The sequence below is a fragment of the Cydia pomonella genome, chromosome 26, assembly GCF_033807575.1.
Source record: "Cydia pomonella isolate Wapato2018A chromosome 26, ilCydPomo1, whole genome shotgun sequence".
NCBI classification, from domain to species: domain Eukaryota; kingdom Metazoa; phylum Arthropoda; class Insecta; order Lepidoptera; family Tortricidae; genus Cydia; species Cydia pomonella.
Genome location: NC_084728.1, coordinates 7,924,141 through 7,944,978, shown reverse-complemented (window position 1 = coordinate 7,944,978; position 20,838 = coordinate 7,924,141). Strand labels below are relative to the sequence as shown.

Sequence of the window (20,838 nt, the reverse complement as noted above, 5' to 3'; positions counted from 1 at the left end):
TTTTGATATCAATTTGAAACTAAAGTAAAACAAAAAAAAATTTCGTCACGTTTCGAAATTGTTAGACAGACGCCATTGCAAAACTTGGCTGTTAACGCAGTGAGATCTCCGGTGACATAAGGATGATCTGCAACAAACACAGGTACGTTTCACATTATCACTATGTTTCCTCTTGTAGTATAACTTGTGGTCTTTCTATTGTGCATATTTTTGAAACGATTCATCCACTTTGAAAGGAAAATATTCAGCTATAAAATTACAGACCTACGTTCTATGTCACACCGTGAAAATGGCCGACCCACCACTGTTTACAACACACTTCTTTATTAATAATGACGAATAATAGTTATTAATCACTCAAGGACTAGTTAATATCATGGTAATTAGTTAATTATTTTTTTACATTTGGTGATGCATTAAGTAATATTGTTGCGCCTTTTCAATATAATTCAGCATAAATAAGAATTCGTTTTGACACCTTGACTCGTGGAAGGTGAAAATTCGCGGTCTACGTGGTTTTTCCGATTTGAAGAAATAATAAAAATAAATCTACAACTCAATCCTTACGTAATTTGAACTATTTTAAATTTTACCAAATACTTGAACAAGTGCCACAGTGTTAACAATTTGTGTTTTGTACTGTTTTAATTACTTTTGTCAACATAAAACTTTCAATATGTTACCAATTAAAAAAGAACATATGCAATATTTACATTCTCGTAATATTACCGTCAGGGAATGTAAGTAAATGAAATTATAGCCATTTATTTTTTAATTGTCTTAATTACTTGTTAATTAGCTAAAAGGCATAGACATAGCATAATTGTTTGCATGTAATAAAATTAGTTCATTATGGTAATTATTAGTTAGTTTTGTCTATTTTTTTGCTATCTCTTTCTTACGCTAGTAAAAGATCAAGTCAATCAAGCAGATGATTGTATTCTTCTGCTTTGTTGAAAAAAAAATACTATACTTTAATTTTATATTAAATGAAAAAATTATAAAATCCTGCCAACCAATATTTACTATTATCATATTATTTTATTATATCATTATTATTCCAAATTTTGAATTATTATTTCAGTTAAGCCGGAAATGTCGCAGCCCCGTAAAGTAATCCACCTACCAAAGATCAGGATGGTCCGTGGCCGAGCCAGTGGCATCCGCATCACTAATGTGCATACCGTCAAGCCTCCGGACCCTGAGCTGGTCAAACAGCAGGAGGAAAACAGGCTTCGGGCTCAGGTATGGCAACCTATTCCCAAGAAAGCAACTGCCATCTTACCTTCCAACCCAGAGGCCCGAACTATTAATAATTAAATTATTATAATCATGTATTATTATTGTAATCCTGACTTGTAAAAGAACGATTTTACCAATAAATCAATCAATCAATCAATATGACCTCTAGTTGAAATTAAACAAATTTGAAATGAAATTAAACTTTTTGATATTAAACAAATTTAAAACATATCAGTGAAAGAATAATGATCAAATGGTGTTCTAAAAATTTTAATCATGTGTCAAAAGATGGCAGTAAATTTACTGTGGCTACAAAGTTTTCTTTGACAATCATAATCATAAATCATTTATTTCGTGGTAAAACTTAATTTACATACAGAAGTATATATATATATATATATATATATATATATATATATATATATATATATATATATATATATATACTTCTTTATATATATATATATATTACAAAAAAAATAAGATTAAAACATTGAAATACGCGGGTTGATTGAAAAATTCGCGGCCTGGCCAATTAAAAAAAAAACCTTTTTCTTTTTTCTGCCGACATTTTGAACTGTCATTATTCAACTGTCTTTCCGCGAAATTTCAATAGGTGTCTATATTTAAAAGTAATTTTACGGCATATTAAAAGTTACGTGTCGGTAGATATCGTGAAAATGGAGAAACAGCAATCGAAGCAGTGGGTTCGTCCTGGATCTCCGCCTCCCAAAAAAGCCAAAGCAATTTTGTCGGCCAATAAAGTCGTGGCATCTGTTTTCTGGGATGCAAAGGGAATAATAATGGTTGACTATCTCCAGAGAGGTAAAACTATAAATTCCGACTATTATTGCGAGTTATTACGCAGATTACGCGAGGCTCTGAAGATAAAAAGACCTGGAATGTTGACAAAGAAAGTTATCTTCCACCAGGACAATGCACGTGTTCACACGTCACTAAAATTGATGGCGCACATTGCCAAATGTGGGTTTGAAATATTGCCCCACCCACCCTATTCACCCGATTTAGCACCTTCGGACTTTCATCTGTTCCCTTCCCCAATTAAAAAAAACATGGGTGGTATGAAATTTTCAAGCAACGCCGAGGTCCAAGCTGAGGTGGATGCCTATTTTGAAGGTCTCGAGGAAAGCTTCTTCAAAAGTGGTGTAATGGCTCTGGAATCCAGATGCAACAAGTGCATTCAACTCGACGGGGACTATGTAGAAAAATAAAAATAAATTAAAAAACCTCTGTTTTGTTTTTAATATTCAGGCCGCGAATTTTTCAATCCACCCTCGTAGTTTACCACGAAATGGGTTCGCCTCAGCATAATGCTGACCTGAAGGTCATCGCTCACCTTCCATCTCTATTTCAAATTCTCTTTGCTGGTATCCACTAGGGCAGTGACGCTGCCTATGAAGCCCATGGTCCCATGTTCAAATTCTGGTAACAATATTTATTTGTGCCATGAGCATAGATATTTGTTCTGGAGTCATGGGTGTTTTCTATGTATTGTAAGTATGTATTTATTATATATATCGTTGTATAAGTACCTACAACACAAGCCCCATTCAGCTTACTGTAGGACTTAGTCAATTTGTATAACAATGTCCTCTAATATTTATTTATTTAAAAACATGTTTTTTTTTTCAGTTACAAAAGGAAATAGTGTCTCGATCGCGGAGCTGCAGCAATAAGAGCTACGAATGTTTCCTACCGGTCGTCACAGGGCGGCAGTTCTGTGCGAGACATATTTTACAGGTCAGTTTTATTGTTACTAATATTATTTCAGTCACAAAAGGAAATTGTTTCGATCGCGGAGCTGCAGCAATAAGATCTACGAATGTTTCCTACCGGTCGTCACAGGGCGGCAGTTCTGTGCGAGACATATTTTACAGGTCAGTTTTATTGTTACTAATATTATTTCAGTCACAAAAGGAAATTGTCTCGATCGCGGAGCTGCAGCAATAAGAGCTACGAGTGATTCCTACCGGTCGTCACAGGGCGGCAGTTCTGTGCGAGACATATTTTACAGGTCAGTTTTATCCCTAGTACTAATATTTCAGTTACAAAAGGAATAAGAGCTACCGGTCGTCATACACATTTTACAGGTCAGTCTTTATGTGTATAGAAGAAGTAAAGCGCTTGACGATACGGGAACTCGTCCTTTTAAGGCTCCTCTTTCTATCCATGTCATATGTGTTCCAATTTGTGCCACTTTGGCAATAGTTGTAAGGTGCAATTATTGTGTTATTTGAAATAATAATAATATGGGATATTGCGCCATCGAGAAGAATAGAGTGAATTCGTTCATCAACATCAGCTCAGTGATTTACCCCCGTATTCATAAAACTTTACAGGTCTGATTTAGTTAAATTATGTTTTATCCCTTTCTTACAAATACTTAAGTCAAAATGAGTGGTCCAATGAAGATCCTGGCCTTGGCAGGAAAGAGCTGAAAGTGGCTATTCAAGTAAAAATCTTCTGCAAGCCCCGATGTCTTTAATGAGGGGTATCAGGAAGACATGAGTACATTAGAATGCTGAATGAACGTTGTGTACTTCAGGACCCCAGTGCGCCGTACAAGCAGTGCGGCCACACCGGCGGCGGCGCGCGCTGCCCGCTGCCCGCGCCCGCTCCGCCCGTCGGCTCCGAACCCCGCGACCAGAGAGATCAAGGGTAACGTTTTATATTCTGGTTAGCCCACATTCAATGCCAAGTCAATAAACTATTCTTTTTTTGTCTAATATTTGTGGATGAACTTTATTTAATAAAATAGAATTAGAACTAGCTGTTGTCCCGACGACTTCGTCTACGTGGACTTGGTTCCCGAAACACACTTTAAACGCCTTTTAACCCTAAAATTTAGCCACTAAATTTTCAAAAGCACTAAAACAATTTTTCATCCTTTAATTTTTTTATTTTCCTACTAATTTCGAGTCCCTACTCAAATCTTTCCCGTTACAAACGTTCAACCCATTTTTAACCACCTTAGGGAATGAATTTCCAATAACGCTGAAATTAATAATATAATACTACCTTTTGACGAAGTTTCTAGTTCCTAGATTAAAATAAAACTTGTATGCTATACAAACGTTTAACCCCCTTAGGGGTTGAATTTTTCAAAATCGCTACTTATGTCTTGTATACTGTAAATGTAACCTAGTGTGCAAAATTCATATTTCTAGCTTTTGTAGTTTCGGCTCTGCGTAGATGAATCAATCAGTCAGTCAGGACACACGCATTTATATATATAGATAAAAACTATTTTGTGATAATTACAATTGTATAACATACATTGATCGACTAATGACTGTTAGATGACCGCCGCTCGCGCCGTCCGGTACCGAGAGCCGCAATCAAAATGTATGGACTTGAATAAGTCTGTTATGAACACCCGCGCCACCGCGCGCGTTGCCGACCCTAAACGCCCCCCCCCCCCCCCCTTGAGCTCTGGCAACCTTACTCACCGGCAGGAACACAACACTACGAGTAGGGTCTAGTGTTATTTGGCTGCTGTTTTCTGTAAGGTGGAGGTACTTCCCCAGTTGGGCTCTGCTCTAGATCTGGAATGACATCCACTGGCTGTGCCCTACCACACAAAGCGAGATGACATTCACAATGCCCATACCTCTCTTTTGGACGTAGTTTAAGGACGTACCCGGGTATCAATCCTATTGTAACAAGATGCGCTCCATATACGACGGCTAATTAAGTATGTATTAGCATTTAGCACGCGTGGTTGTGTTCCAGGTTATGCTACCAACACGCGCGCTCGGCGGCGGCGGCGCGCGCGCGCAGCTCGGCGCCGCCGCCGCCCGTGGCCACCACCGAGACCCTGCTGCATCAGCTCACGCACTACGTCAGGTACGAAGCTCTTTACACTCAATACCAATCATAACGGCTCACATTATATGGAAATAGCTTCTGCCCGCGACTTCGTTCCCGTATGATTACTGTTTGAGAAGCTTAAGCTTCTCAATCTCGTGCTGTCACGATGTTCCATAACGTTATATTATAACTGTTAGGGCGGGAGCACCATTAATACACATTTCATTAATTATTTGGCGCCGGTTTGACTATAACATCGCATTTTCAGGAACGAGCGAACGAGAACAACGTCATGTGCATCAGCCGTTTCTGTCGTCAGCGAGCCCGAGGTGGACACCACTGCGCCGGAGGCAGCTGATCCGTTTAGTAAGTGGTCCTCATCAGTTACTCTGGCACTGTGGACATATTACAGGAGCGTGAGAAGGACATCATGTGCATCGGCCGTCTCTGTCGTGACCGAGCCCGAAGTGGACACCACTGCGCCGGAGGCAGCTGATCCGTTTAGTAAGTGGTCCTCATCAGTTACTCTGGCACTGTGGACATATTACAGGAGCGAGAGAAGGACATCATGTGCATCGGCCGTCTCTGTCGCGAGCGAGCCCGAGGTGGACACCACTGGGCCGGAGGCAGCTGATCCGTTTAGTAAGTGGTCCTCATCAGTTACTCTGGCACTGTGGACATATTACAGGAGCGAGAGAAGGACATCATGTGCATCGGCCGTCTCTGTCGTGACCGAGCCCGAAGTGGACACCACTGCGCCGGAGGCAGCTGATCCGTTTAGTAAGTGGTCCTCATCAGTTACTCTGGCACTGTGGACATATTACAGGAGCGAGAGAAGGACATCATGTGCATCGGCCGTCTCTGTCGCGAGCGAGCCCGAGGTGGACACCACTGGGCCGGAGGCAGCTGATCCGTTTAGTAAGTGGTCCTCATCAGTTACTCTGGCACTGTGGACATATTACAGGAGCGAGAGAAGGACATCATGTGCATCGGCCGTCTCTGTCGCGAGCGAGCCCGAGGTGGACACCACTGCGCCGGAGGCAGCTGATCCGTTTAGTAAGTGGTCCTCATCAGTTACTCTGGCACTGTGGACATATTACAGGAGCGAGAGAACGACATCATGTGCATCGGCCGTCTCTGTCGTCAGCGAGCCCGAGGTGGCCACCACTGGGCCGGAGGCAGCTGATCCGTTCAGTAAGTGTTCCTCATCAGTTACTCTGGCACTGGGACCATATTACAGGAGCGAGAGAACGACATCATGTGCATCGGCCGTCTCTGTCGTGAGCGAGCCCGAGGTGGACACCACTGCGCTGGAGGCAGCTGATCCGTTCAGTAAGTGTTCCTCATCAGTTACTCTGGCACTGTGGACATATTACAGGAGCGAGAGAAGGACATCATGCGCATCAGCCATCTCTGTCGTGAGCGAGCCCGAGGTGGACACCACTGCGCCGGAGACAGCTGATCCGTTCAGTAAGTGGTCCTCATCAGTTACTCTGGCACTGTGGACATATTACAGGAGCGAGAGAAGGACATCATGTGCATCGGCCGTCTCTGTCGCGAGCGAGCCCGAGGTGGACACCACTGCGCCGGAGGCAGCTGATCCGTTCAGTAAGTGTTCCTCATCAGTTACTCTGGCACTGGGACCATATTACAGGAGCGAGAGAACGACATCATGTGCATCGGCCGTCTCTGTCGTGAGCGAGCCCGAGGTGGACACCACTGCGCCGGAGACAGCTGATCCGTTCAGTAAGTGTTCCTCATCAGTTACTCTGGCACTGGGACCATATTACAGGAGCGAGAGAACGACATCATGTGCATCGGCCGTCTCTGTCGTGAGCGAGCCCGAGGTGGACACCACTGCGCCGGAGGCAGCTGATCCGTTCAGTAAGTGTTCCTCATCAGTTACTCCGGCACTGGTGTTATTATAGACTGCCTAGCATCACTTGAAGTCTCCTACAGTGGAGATTTATAGTAAATTTTCGGCCCAACCGCGCCTATACCAGTATTGTTACAGGGTTTGATTGAACTTACAATGTTCATCTATGCCTCAATATGTATGTCTTCAATATTTAAAATCCATCTTTCGATCACTTGTGATGAAAAACCCCAAGTTTGAACACCTGAACTATACTCTGTATCTTTAGGTATTTAAATAAAAGTAAACAAACAATTTGTACATTTACACGGGTAGTTATAACATTTATTGGTTAACCAACCAAACACAAAACCGCCTGAATATGTGACTGAACGACCTGACTATAACCTACATTATTTGATCATGTAATGTTTTCATCTACCCTCAACTGGCTTAAGAAGCCATTTGAGGGTAGATTTTGTTTACTTTTATTTAAATACCTAAATATACAGAGTATAGATGGCGCTGTATTGTGCCATATGTTTTCCGGTCCCTGAATTATCAATCTTGTTACAGCATAATGTGCGGAGCTGTCCAATGCCATATACGTCAGCGAGAAAACTGAGAACAATATTTTCTTGCCATTACTTACTTTTGCCCGTAAATAAATAAATATTATAGGACATTATTACACAAATTGACTAAGTCCCACAGTAAGCTCAATAAGGCTTGTGTTGAGGGTACTTAGACAATGATTATATAATATATAAATATTTATAAATACTTAAATACATAGAAAACATCCAAGACTCAGGAACAAATATCCATGTCCATCACACTAATAAATGCCCTTATCAGGATTTGAACCCGGAACCATCGGCTTCATAGGCAGGGTCACTACCCACTAGGCCAGACCGGTCGTCAAAATAATATCAAAGTAAATAATATCAAAGACACATTGATTGAGTAATATGCGTAAAATCAAAGTGGACTTGAACTAAAGGTAGATTGTCAAAGAAAACTTTGTAGCCACAGTAAACTTCCTACCATCTTTCGACACATGATTAAAACTTTTAGAACGCCATTTGATTTTTATATTATTCATTCACAGATATGTGTTAAATTTTTTAAATATCAATAAGTGGCGCCATTTAATAGAGAAAAGGGCAAAGGTATGGCAGCATCGTTTCGAGCGATGGCGCCCCAACCTTTGGCCTATGGTCGGCACGTTTTTTTCTTACCCCCTTATTCATAAACGTCTACTAAAGTTGATAAGCCGCTAATAATCGTTTGTCCCTTTCCATCATAGCAATACGTCGGAAAAGGACAAACGATTATTAGCGGCTTGTCAACTTTACTAGACGTTTATGAATAAAGGGGTTGGACTTTACCTCATACTCTCTATTACAATAAATTCCGTTAAAAATATTTTGCAGAACGAAGTGCACACTGCGTAATAGTACCGTTTCAAATTCTATATAATCACGGCAATATTTTTATCTCAGAGCAAATCGACGCAACCGCGGTAAACGCAGCATACTCCACCTCCATAATGGAGTGTTGCAGCGCGAGCGACAGCGACGCAGACAGCCTCACCGCCGGCCCTGAGTACGAGGAGGCCTTGTCAGACTATGAGGACAGCACTGTGGAGGACGGACCTCTGTGGTAACTATTATAGTATTTTATAGGATATATGGGGTATCCAAGAAATAGCTTCGGAATCGGAGCAAGGTTTTTTTAGTCTTTCTATGCCAATATAGTTTTAATAGCCGGAATGTTCACGAAAATACCTTATCAGACTATTAAGACAGACCACTCCTGTGAATGTTGCGTAAGTACACAACATTAAAAAGCGATAAAAACTAACCTTTTCAATGAAACTTCCATAAAATGTGGTCTCTTTTCATCCTTATAAAGTGTAGACACAAGAAAAGAAAGTTTTAGGCTTACCAATAAACTCAGTCGATTCCTTAGTTAATTTGACAAATATAGTTTAAGACCAAGATCAGGATCAAGAGAAGATCAGGTCGAATTAGGGCACTTTACCTTATGTTGAGACAAGATTCTGGTATCCTTAAAACAGATCATTACCGTAATTTTTATAACAAACTATTTATTGTTGCAGGCGAGCGGGCGTGTACACGGCCGAAGAAGCCGTATCCGAAGCTAAAAACGCATTAGTTTCGCTACAGAGCGCCTACATCCGCCAGATGTCGCACTTGCGGTGTTTGCTACAAACGGCCAGGCTGAAATACTTGCGGGAGCTCAAGGCGGAGAAGGAGTTGTACTGTAAGTGTAATACTCATACTCATACTCATTATTTATTGGTAATAGGTGATTACATGTCAACTTGCATAACTAGTGCAAATAACATTAAAAAAAAAGGATCTGAAATTACAACATATTAATTAAAATACATTAGCTACTTGCGTAGGTATTATTATTATTATTTTTCATCAAAATTTCGCAGTCAGAAATTCTTCTATATTATAGAACGACCGCTCAACAAGCCAAGTTTTCAGTTTATTTTTGAAGATTAACAAACTAGGTGCGTCTGTTATTCCTGATGGTAGATTATTATACACAGAGGGGCCCATGACATGTATAGTTTTTGCCGACTTTGCTAGGCTACGGGGCACTGCAGCTAGTTTGTGTCCGTATCGTGTAATACGGTCGCTTTTGTCACCCCGCCTCGGGTATTTATCTAAATTCTAATCTAATAATATATACTAATCTATGCTGTAAGTGTCACTTATACACCGTGTTTTTTTTGATTTGCGTTAATTTCGAGGGTGCATTCCTGAGCTTAAATTAAGTAACTTTCTCAAAGATACCGATATTCTAACTAACTCCATTTCGGAGATAATCAATCATAAATTTTTATATTATAAGGCCCTTACGAGCGTGTACACTTGCTTTAGGACCTGTTTACTTATTAGTTAGTGTTTAGTGCGAGTTCATACATTTGCTACTAAACGTACGTACTATCTCGGACGATCGATGTTAGAAATGACATTGATATGTCACAGTTTTCAATTGTTTGGTTGAGTTAAATGTAATGCCCGTGTTACAACAACGCTATATGCAACATTTAGTTACTTTTTATAAAAATAAAAAAAGTAAAAAAAAAACAAAAAATTTTTTTTTTTTTTAAATTAACTATGCCATTTAGTTTCCTTAAACGTACTTACCGAAACCCCGGAGTTAACGCAATTCAATAAAAACACGGTGTATAAAAAGGGAATTAGAAATATAGGTGTATTATTGCCAAAGATAACATTGTAGCCACGTAAATTTACTGCCATCTTTTACACATGATTAAAACTTTTAGAACGCCATTTGACTTTATTCCTTATTCTTTTACTGATACGTGTTAAATTTGTTAAATATCAAAAAGTGGCGCCATCTAATAGATCAAAGGCCAAAGGTATGGCAGCATCAGCAGCGATGGCGCCATAATCTTTAGGATGTGTCCGGTAAGATGGCGCCATTTTTCGATATTTAACAAATTGAACACATATCAGTGAAATAATAAGGATCAAAGTCAAATGACGTTCTAAAAGTTTTAATCATGTGTCGAAAGATGACAGTAAACTTACGTGGTGCGAGGTCGATCTGTGTAAGATTGTTCCCAAATATTTATAATTTTTTTATTATCTAGCGATGACAAAAATACAAAATTTATTTACTACCTATTTTCAAATTTGCCGCCTTATTTCTACTGACAATTTTTTTTCCAGGCAGCATCAACGCGCAGGCCCGCAGCGGGCCCCTGACGGTGCGGGAGCGCCGGCAACTTCGCAAGTTAAAATGCTACGCCGGCTACCACAGGAAACACGGCCACGACGCCGTGCTGGCCAGGAAACTGCAGCGCAAGCGGGCCAAGGTTGGTGCCGTCTGGCAGGGATCTATCTCATTTTAGATGGGAATTTCAGCTCGTTTGTGGTGCGGCTGGAGACCGTCGCGAGCGCAGAGTTCTGGTTGAAAGGTTAGACTGGGATCCATGGCACCTTCGTGCAAGACCTAAACGAGGATATGCTTCGCCGACTCCGCGAAATGCATATTTTATTTATTTAATCTTTATTGCACAAAAAAAAACCTTATAGTACAAAAGGCGGAATTAATGCCATGAGGCATTCTCTACCAGTCATATCAAGGATCTTGACACCCCAGGTGACGTGTACACCGGACACTGACAGTACAGCTAACACTAGACTAGGTGAAATAAGCTATATAACAAAAAAAAAGACAGGAATCGCTTGCTCAGCACTAACTAGCATACAGCACACTACTTGGGCCTGTTTCACAATGTCTAAGTAAAGTCCTGAATAAGCTACTTGCCACTTATCTGACGAATAAACTCATCGTTGGCGTTTTACAATCTTCAAATAAGCGTAACTAGTAGATGAAGTGCTAAGTTTTGTATGAAAGTTTTATCTGGCAGTTAGTTTATCTGTCAATTAGCGATCCGATACTTTACTTGGGCATTGTGTGACACAGGCAATTTTGGGCAGTGTGTGATTTTTGGTTTTTAATTACTATTATTGTATATAACTTATATCTAGAGTTGTGCCCGCTCGGTCTTTAAAAAGAGCGCTCCGATCTCGGTCAATCGGTCAAAGGAACTAGTTCGCTCCTTTAGTTCACTTGCAATAATGAGGATGACTAGGTATGTGTCTTGCTCTCGCTCGCAAATAAACAGAGCGAGAGCGTGAGCGAGCGACTTTCTTGACCTTGACTCATTCCGATCATTCGCTCCCGACCGAATTGTTACCAGGTACCGACGTACCGACTGCTGAACTAAAGGACCGAGACCGATTAAGAGCGCTTAAGATGAACTAGTTCCTTTCGGTCCGTGGTGGGATTTCATTCCTTTTAGTTCTTCGGTCCTGACCGACTCAATCCTACTTATATCCTTCTTTTCATTGGTAATATTTACTATTAAGCTTACTTATTTTCTGTATGATAACAGGTAAACTTGGTGGCGAACCGTCCCGTGCCCTCCCACGCACGCTGCACATTCGCTGAGGGCAGCATGCGGTGCGCAAACAATGTTGTGCCCGCTGCCAAGCACTGCCTGAAACACATCATGCACGACAGACATCAGGTAAGGCTATGGATAGGGTCCACGCACGCTGCACATTCGCTGAGGGCAGCATGCGGTGCGCAAACAATGTTGTGCCCGCTGCCAAGCACTGCCTGAAACACATCATGCACGACAGACATCAGGTAAGGCTATGGATAGGGTCCACGCACGCTGCACATTCGCTGAGGGCAGCATGCGGTGCGCAAACAATGTTGTGCCCGCTGCCAAGCACTGCCTGAAACACATCATGCACGACAGACATCAGGTAAGGCTATGGATAGGGTCCACGCACGCTGCACATTCGCTGAGGGCAGCATGCGGTGCGCAAACAATGTTGTGCCCGCTGCCAAGCACTGCCTGAAACACATCATGCACGACAGACATCAGGTAAGGCTATGGATAGGGTCCACGCACGCTGCACATTCGCTGAGGGCAGCATGCGGTGCGCAAACAATGTTGTGCCCGCTGCCAAGCACTGCCTGAAACACATCATGCACGACAGACATCAGGTAAGGCTATGGATAGGGTCCACGCACGCTGCACATTCGCTGAGGGCAGCATGCGGTGCGCAAACAATGTTGTGCCCGCTGCCAAGCACTGCCTGAAACACATCATGCACGACAGACATCAGGTAAGGCTATGGATAGGGTCCACGCACGCTGCACATTCGCTGAGGGCAGCATGCGGTGCGCAAACAATGTTGTGCCCGCTGCCAAGCACTGCCTGAAACACATCATGCACGACAGACATCAGGTAAGGCTATGGATAGGGTCCACGCACGCTGCACATTCGCTGAGGGCAGCATGCGGTGCGCAAACAATGTTGTGCCCGCTGCCAAGCACTGCCTGAAACACATCATGCACGACAGACATCAGGTAAGGCTATGGATAGGGTCCACGCACGCTGCACATTCGCTGAGGGCAGCATGCGGTGCGCAAACAATGTTGTGCCCGCTGCCAAGCACTGCCTGAAACACATCATGCACGACAGACATCAGGTAAGGCTATGGATAGGGTCCACGCACGCTGCACATTCGCTGAGGGCAGCATGCGGTGCGCAAACAATGTTGTGCCCGCTGCCAAGCACTGCCTGAAACACATCATGCACGACAGACATCAGGTAAGGCTATGGATAGGGTCCACGCACGCTGCACATTCGCTGAGGGCAGCATGCGGTGCGCAAACAATGTTGTGCCCGCTGCCAAGCACTGCCTGAAACACATCATGCACGACAGACATCAGGTAAGGCTATGGATAGGGTCCACGCACGCTGCACATTCGCTGAGGGCATCATGCGGTGCGCAAACAATGTTGTGTATTGTAAAATTTATTTTTTACATGTTCATATGCGACCAGCTGATGTTCTTACCACCGCGATATAAGCGGCTAAGGATTTTTTTAGTTAACAACAGCATCTGAACTATCATTTTACATAGTATCAAACGGGAGGTGATGACAATTTTTGTTTTTTTTTTACGTGTTTCGGTGGCTGCCATTCCTCAACCCACCAACGGAGCGGCAGCTGAGTTCCACGAGGGTTCATCATACCTAGCCCTTAACCACTGCACGAGTTTTTAGCCGGGAGGTGATTGGTCATGGGAATTGTTCCTGGCCCGCGGTCTACTACGACTATAACTCTTACATTGATACATACAAGCTTCGCGAGGTCGGTCAATGTAAGTTTAAATAAATAAATATTATAGGACATTATTACACAAATTGACTAAGTCCCACAGTAAGCTCAATAAGGCTCGTGTTGAGGGTACTTAGACAACGATATATATAATATATAAATATTTATAAATACTTAAATACATAGAAAACACCCATGACTCAGGAACAAATATCCATGCTCATCACACGAATAAATGCCCTTACCAGGATTTGAACCCGGGACCATCGGCTTCATAGGCAGGATCACTACCCACTAGGCCAGACCGGTTGTCAAAGTTTGTTTGGAAGTAGTTGATTACAAGCATTGATGTGAACGCGCAGGTGCTGTTCGCGGCGTGCGGCGACGCGCGCGGGCTGAGCGCGTGCGGCGAGGCGCGCGCGCGGCTGCCGCTGCCCGCCGCCGCCTGCCGCCACCACGCCATGCCGCCCACGTACACCGTCTTCACGCTCAAGGTATATCTATTCTTCTTCTTTTCATCCTGTTACCCCCTGCTGGGGTGTAGGGCTCGAACCATTTTCATCCCCTGACTCCGGTCCCGGGCAGCTTGGGTAACCTCCTCCCACCCCATCCCCGATACACCCAACTCTTGCTCCACGGAACGGCGCCAAGTAGATTTAGGGCGACCATGTTTCCGTTTTCCGGGCATCTTCCAGGTCAGGGCCACCTTGGATAGGTATATCTATTATATAAATAAATTATTTATTTCAGACTTAAGTTGATCCATAGCTTGTTAGTAACAGACTATCTGGAACAATACAAAAAATAAAAATAAAATAATAGAAAAAAAAAATGTCATAAAAATGTTGTCCCCATACCAACTGGTAAAGGCCCTCTTGATTGTTAAAAAACGAATGAGACAGTTGCATTTTTTACATGTGGGGGAAAGTAATCAGACGCAAATCTTGAGTTGTTTCCTTATGTTGGCTGGTAGAATTGACTTTTAAATGATGATTTTGAATGATATATTTTATATCACGTTCATTTGGATTGGATTTGGTTTGATTTTTTGGTATTTCATAGTTAGTATTTTCCACGCATTGGTGTAGTGAATATTTTTATGTTTCACTCGGAGGCAAAGTCTATTTAACCCTTGTGTCTTGAAACCCTCGCAACGCTCAAGATTCCAGCTTCTCGAACCACTCGCTACGCTCGTGGTTCAATTTTGGAATCATTCGCTTGCTCGAGTATCAATATTAGCACGAGCGGTTAAATAACAACTTTGCCCTCTTGTAAAACAAATAACTATCATAAAAACGTGAGGCGAGCTCATATTAGGGAATGCAATAACCGGGCGTTTTTCATTACCGGTAATTTACCGACGCGAGGTCCCACTAACCGGTTAACCGGTAAATTACCGGTTATACGTTTATGAAATAAAAAACATTGATTTTGCATTATTATTGATTGTGTCCTTATTTTCGTCAGTAACCTTTACGTTACACGACGGACGGACCTTATAGAAACATCGACAAAACAAAATAATGAAAATAAACTATAAACATTAAACAAGATATATTTACTAATCATATTAAATAAAAAATCAAACATGTATCATTTCAAAGCGAAATGAACTTGTACATTAAATAAGCAACATTAAACTTTTTTAATTCTTTAAAAATCGCAGTAATCAAAGGTGTGGCCGCCTCTCCCCTAGCCGCCTACGGTATATAAATGAGACCGTAAAGAGGGGAAAGGCGGCAACTTATATATATGTGTGTGTTATATATGGGGGGTTTCTATTGGGGTATAGAATGCATCGCATACATACCTTCATATCCCATAAGGGACTCTTCATCCTCACTCTCCCTGCACCTCAACTCCTGGGCCAGAGGAGCCTTAATCTGCTTCGCTTATCTTAAGGCGGCTGAATGTATGACACCCGAGATCTGTGGGTAAAATTGCTCTATGAACATGGTATTCTCCAAACCATTAACCTCCACACATAAATCTATATATCTTACTAGTGAGCCCCATCTTACCCGGCCGGATGTAGGTTACACAAAGCCAACTACCTAAGTAGCTGTATAGTCAAGGGGGCGTACCGCAGCCGAAGCTGCCCCTTGCGTGCTGATAAAGGAGTAACTAGCGGCCGAAGCCACCTTACTCCTACACGGGGATAAAGGAGAACCTAGCAGCCGAAGCCACAGAACTCCTAACGCCTTTCTCTGGTTTCAAGGGGGCGTACCACAGCCGAAGCTGCCCCTTGCGTGCTGATAAAGGAGTAACTAGCGGCCGGAGCCACCTTACTCCTACACGGGGATAAAGGAGAACCTAGCAGCCGAAGCCACAGAACTCCTAACGCCTTTCTCTATAGTAGCCGCCCCCCTTACGGGGAGCATCTAGCAGCTAAACCTGCCATTCTCTTACACATTGATATAGGAGGATCTGCGGCCGAAGCCGCAGACTCCTACACAATCATAAGTCCCTAGTCCGCCTTACCTAAGATGGGCTCCCAATAGCTTCCACGTCAAGGTCACGTGGCAAGCTCGAACCAGAAAGGAATAAAGGAGATAATCGCACAGAGAAACCATACCACTACTGCGAGCTTTCACCAAGTAAATAAAATACTTAGCTTTAGATGATTCCGGACAGTTGTAGGCTTCCTCACTTTATATCACATTTTATAGAACTAGCGCGTTTCGCGCCATACTGAATCTAGCTTCACCAACTTACTACGTTGGTTAACTTACCACAGTTCCACCTAGAGGGCGCTGTTCGGTGTTGCCGCAGGTGAATTAGTATTGTGGCATCGGATTTTCGCGTTCGTCGCGACAAAAGGGTAACAAAAATTATAACTAAAGAGTGACAGTCGTCATTTAAATGTCATACACGTTTGCATTTACACATCTATCAATATAATATTGTTATTAAAGTAACTAAAACCGTAATCAACATTCATTAAAATCTAGTAAATATAAGAAAAAAAAAATTTAACAGCAAGATTAGTTTCATATCATTTTAACACTAGTTACTTTAAAATTGCACTTTATGAGGCCGTTATCGATTTTAGTCGCACAAATGTCAAATTGATAGATTAAGCGCATGAAATTGTACACCTTTTGTTAACTATTAAAAATAACAAGTACTGGTTTCTATTAGCACGTCTTGTTATCTTTCATTATAATTTCTTTTTTTTAAACAGACTCACTTAATTAGTAATGGTTTTTTTCTGATGGACGTTTAGGTAAACGCGCGAAAAGCAGTGATTTTGTCGATCTTATTTGTAAATTTCGTTAAGTTTGGACTGCTAAAAATGGTAATTTTGTATTACACATATCCTGTACTTCAACTTTAATAAACTACATTTTTGTTACTATAAATTTGAAGTAGTGTAAATGAAAGTTAGACGAAATCAATTTTCTCCAGAAATCACTTCAAAACAAGTGACAATTTCTCTGAAAATTGACTTAATTTCAACGTAATTTTGATACTTAAACAATCATGTTGTACATTTGCTGAAACTGTTCTTATACATCATTTGTAGAGGGAAATATATATTTACATAATCAATTACAATAGCTATATTATCAAAAAACTAAGCCTAAATTAGCCTGAGGCATTGTTCCCAGGACACTGCTGGCCGCGTTCCCTCTCTGCACAGTGAGGCTAAGTTTTTGTGCGAAAAAAGCGCCAGCTCGTAGGTCGCCAGACACCCAGACTAGTTTAGTAGAAATTTCTTTTACTAGTTTCTTGGTGTCGGACGACCAAGGACCGAAAGTTTCAATCGCAAGTGCCGCAAATACATAATTACTTTTTAAAAATGCATATTTGCGACACTTGGCAATTTGGGCGTCGTCTGCTGCCGTCCCCGGCTTCCTGGCAGAGCGCCGGACATGAGATGGGGCCAGCGTATCAACGCATGTTACATCCCACGCCAGGGGCCGCCCCAGGAACCAAGGTACGAGCGAGCAGCCGTCGGGCCTTTTGCCATCTGCCGCTGATAAACCAACTGGCTCCAGGGTTGCTGGTATGGAGACGGTACCGAGTGCTCTGCGGATTAGGTCGTTTAGGGCCGAGTGTCTATAAAATCGGCCGGCGCTTGACTGGCAGTGGAGTCCGTGGTGCCATGAATTTTTAAAAACTAACCCTTCTCGTCACCTATTACCGGGGACGCACGCTTGCGACCTCATTATTAAAAGGCAAGATGAAAAAACGTGCTAATAGAAACCAATACTTGTTATTTAGATATTACGTAACAAAAGGTGTACAATTCCAACGACTAAATCTATCAATTTAAAATTTTTGTTCTAAAATCGTTACCGGGATCTTAAGATAGGAGTTGGAATCAGGAACATGTCATCATCAGATCATTCTGTTAATTATGTATAAAATAATTGCGTTTGTTAAATATCTAAGCGATTAATTAGAACGTTGCTTAGACATTCGTGAACGATATCTTGAACACAAGTAACCAGCGGTAGAAAATGTTCTTTCGCATTCCACACTTGTCTGACACTACAGACTAAAACAAAGGACACTGAACATAGTAAGGCGGATCGGGTAGGGGTGGCGAGAAGGGAAAGGGCGAGGGATTAGCGACCACTCATTTGTCACAAAACATTGCTTCCTAGTTCCTACTCCGACGAGATCATAAGATGCAGAAAAGTAAGTATTTTAAGTGTCTCTTCGTAATCGTAAACAGTAGTAATTGTTTTTTTTTGTAAGTACGAAGACATAGATGGGCTAATTCAACAGGTTGTTACATTTTTATTTGCCTATACAACGTTCGGTAAATTCCCGGTTACGGCTGGAAATTACCGGTATTTTACCGACTGTAATATTGGTCAAATTACCGGGTAACCGGTTAACCGGTTAGCATTCCCTAGCTCATATTCGACACGGTTTCCCATCACTAAAACCGGCGGCCATTCGCCAATCCCTAGTTTCCGGGAATCGCCTACGAGCGCCGCGCGCGCGCCGCCTCGGCAGCCAGTGCGAGCCAGACACTTCTAGCGAGCGGTCACGCTTCTCGTCCCTACGCTCGCCGCTCTCGCGAGTGCGATATACGTACCGAACCGACGCGAGTGATATTGTTATTATTGTACCAAGATCGTTCTTTGTGATTAGTTATCCAATAAATAATTGCAATCTTGCTCGTGGGTTTCTATTATAATAACCACTCAAAGGAACCCACAAACGTAATTATAACTGGGCTGGTGCCTCTTTTTTAAAGTACATGACACTTCTAGAGACCGTCAATAGAAATAGTTATAGTTAGTTTTCTGGTTTCGCTTCTGGTTTCTGGTTTTGCAACGGTTTTGGCATCCGATCTCATTAACTGTAATATCTGAGGTTATGGTATCCAAACATTGCCTGTACCTATAGAAGGCAGGGTCACTACCCACTAGGCCAGACCGGTCGTCAAAACTACATTACACTACACTATATTACATTATACTACATCATTAAACTACATGATATAACAATATCTATCAAATAAAGTATTTGTCATTTCAGAAGGACGAAACAGACAGCGACGATTCCCGCTCGTCGGAGGCGTGACCCTCGGGCTCCGGCTGGGCTCCCTGCGGGCCGCCGGCCTCCGACTCCGACTGAAGCTACTACTGTATCGGCTGTGAGCACTGCGAGCCAGCCATGTTTCAGAACAAACCCCACAATGACGGCTACTGTATTGTCGCTTCGCCTGTCTTGGGCTGTATGCTACATTGGGGGTCATTGGCCGATGGGCTAGAGTCAAACCAATATAAGTTGGCAGCGATTTAGATAGCCTAGACGATGAACATGTTATTTTAAACGTCAAACTTCAATGAAATGATGACGTTTACTTGACACTTGCACCGTCTGGGCTATCAAAATTGCTGCCAACTTATCTCGGTCTGACTCTAGATTTCTGACACTGGCGGAAACTACTCTCAATGTAGTCCGAGATCCCACCGACGCTACATGCGGCGCCGGAATAGGGTTGTTTCCAATTTTTTTTAAACGCTTGTATTACGTTCTATATTAACTAAAAGTTACCCTAAAATTCATCTTTTATAATAAAAATGGCTTTAAATATCAATCAATCAATTTTTCGTGTTATGGCTCCATCAAGGTGTTGATGATTCTGCCAATGTCGAGGTTGGATAAGACACGGCTAGTATATGAATCTTATCATATTACGGTCATGGACAGTGTTCGGTGGAGTATCGTTAAATTAACAAAATATATTTTGGCAGATGCTTTCGCGCCCAAAACGCTCTTTGAAAATTATGTGACGTCACAGTTTACGGTTTGACACATAACTACATACACACGTAGAAGATACGAACTGGCAACTGACATTTGTCATTTGTTATTTATCGCCTAAATGTCAACAGTGTCAATCCGAGACTTGTGACGTCATCAGAATCTTCAATGACGTTTCGAGTTTGGTCACGAAACGTGTGCCAAAAGATATTAGAAATTCAATATTTACAAAAATATGGTCATTACAGGTCCCCTAAAAGTAGTTTAACATGTTCTTATAATCCAAAAGAATTTATTGGGATACAAAAAATCTAAAAATCTGCCCTAATATTTGTAGATGGAAACAACCCTATTGACCATTGCGTGAGGCTTTTGGCGGCAGATCTTTTTTTTTATTTACAGACATACATAAATATATAGATACCACTTACAATAAAAAAAATTATAAAACCAGACCTGGAGGTTCATATATGTAGACATAAACATGTAACATGTAAATCTTTGCAGAACAGTTGAATTCTCCGCCTACCTTCTCAATGATGTTGTCGCCCCATAACATAAATTTTGCACTTGCATTTATGAAACTTGTAAATATATAAATACCATATTTTTTCCATACAGAATGTGATATTTTGTAAATGTAAAATGAATCTAAGATGAGAATGTGTGTAATGTAATATAAGACGAGAGTGTCCATAATTCATTATGATGAATGTTTGTAAATAATCAGAATAAAGTTTAAGTAATGAAATTATTTGTTTTTATTTCTATTCCTTGTTGATGCCGAACAGAAGCTACGTACAGGAAATCATCGTACTAATTTGTCGATTTCTGCCCACTGGGCTATAACCGCGAAAATCGAAGTTTGCAAATTGCGGGCATCTTTCTCCTTCACTCTAAATACGCCTTCATTTGAGTAAAAAAGAGAGCTGCCCACAATTTGCGAATTTCGGCTTTCGCG

At 41.9% G+C, this 20,838-nt stretch overlaps 1 protein-coding gene across 4 annotated transcripts; it reads left to right on the top strand.

Annotated features, from left to right (window-relative positions):
* Nucleotides 1–2: 2 nt before the first annotated feature.
* LOC133532078 (KAT8 regulatory NSL complex subunit 2) lies at nucleotides 3–20,628 on the top strand. Of its 4 annotated transcripts, none has more exons than XR_009801640.1 (12): nucleotides 3–142; nucleotides 1,085–1,245; nucleotides 2,896–3,003; nucleotides 3,809–3,921; nucleotides 4,996–5,109; nucleotides 5,342–5,439; nucleotides 8,434–8,593; nucleotides 9,054–9,217; nucleotides 10,669–10,814; nucleotides 11,901–13,255; nucleotides 14,009–14,140; nucleotides 19,146–20,628. XR_009801640.1 is itself a non-coding variant. In XM_061870572.1 (12 exons), exons 1-12 carry the CDS (start codon nucleotides 677–679, stop codon nucleotides 19,188–19,190), a joined length of 1,440 nt encoding a protein of 479 aa, XP_061726556.1. In that variant the 5' UTR covers nucleotides 503–676; the 3' UTR covers nucleotides 19,191–20,628. The 4 variants fall into 4 exon arrangements, 1 of the variants encoding a protein (XP_061726556.1); XR_009801641.1 differs by lacking the exon at nucleotides 3–142 and adding an exon at nucleotides 191–379; XR_009801639.1 differs by lacking the exon at nucleotides 3–142 and adding an exon at nucleotides 498–740.
* The last annotated feature ends 210 nt before the right edge of the window (nucleotides 20,629–20,838 follow it).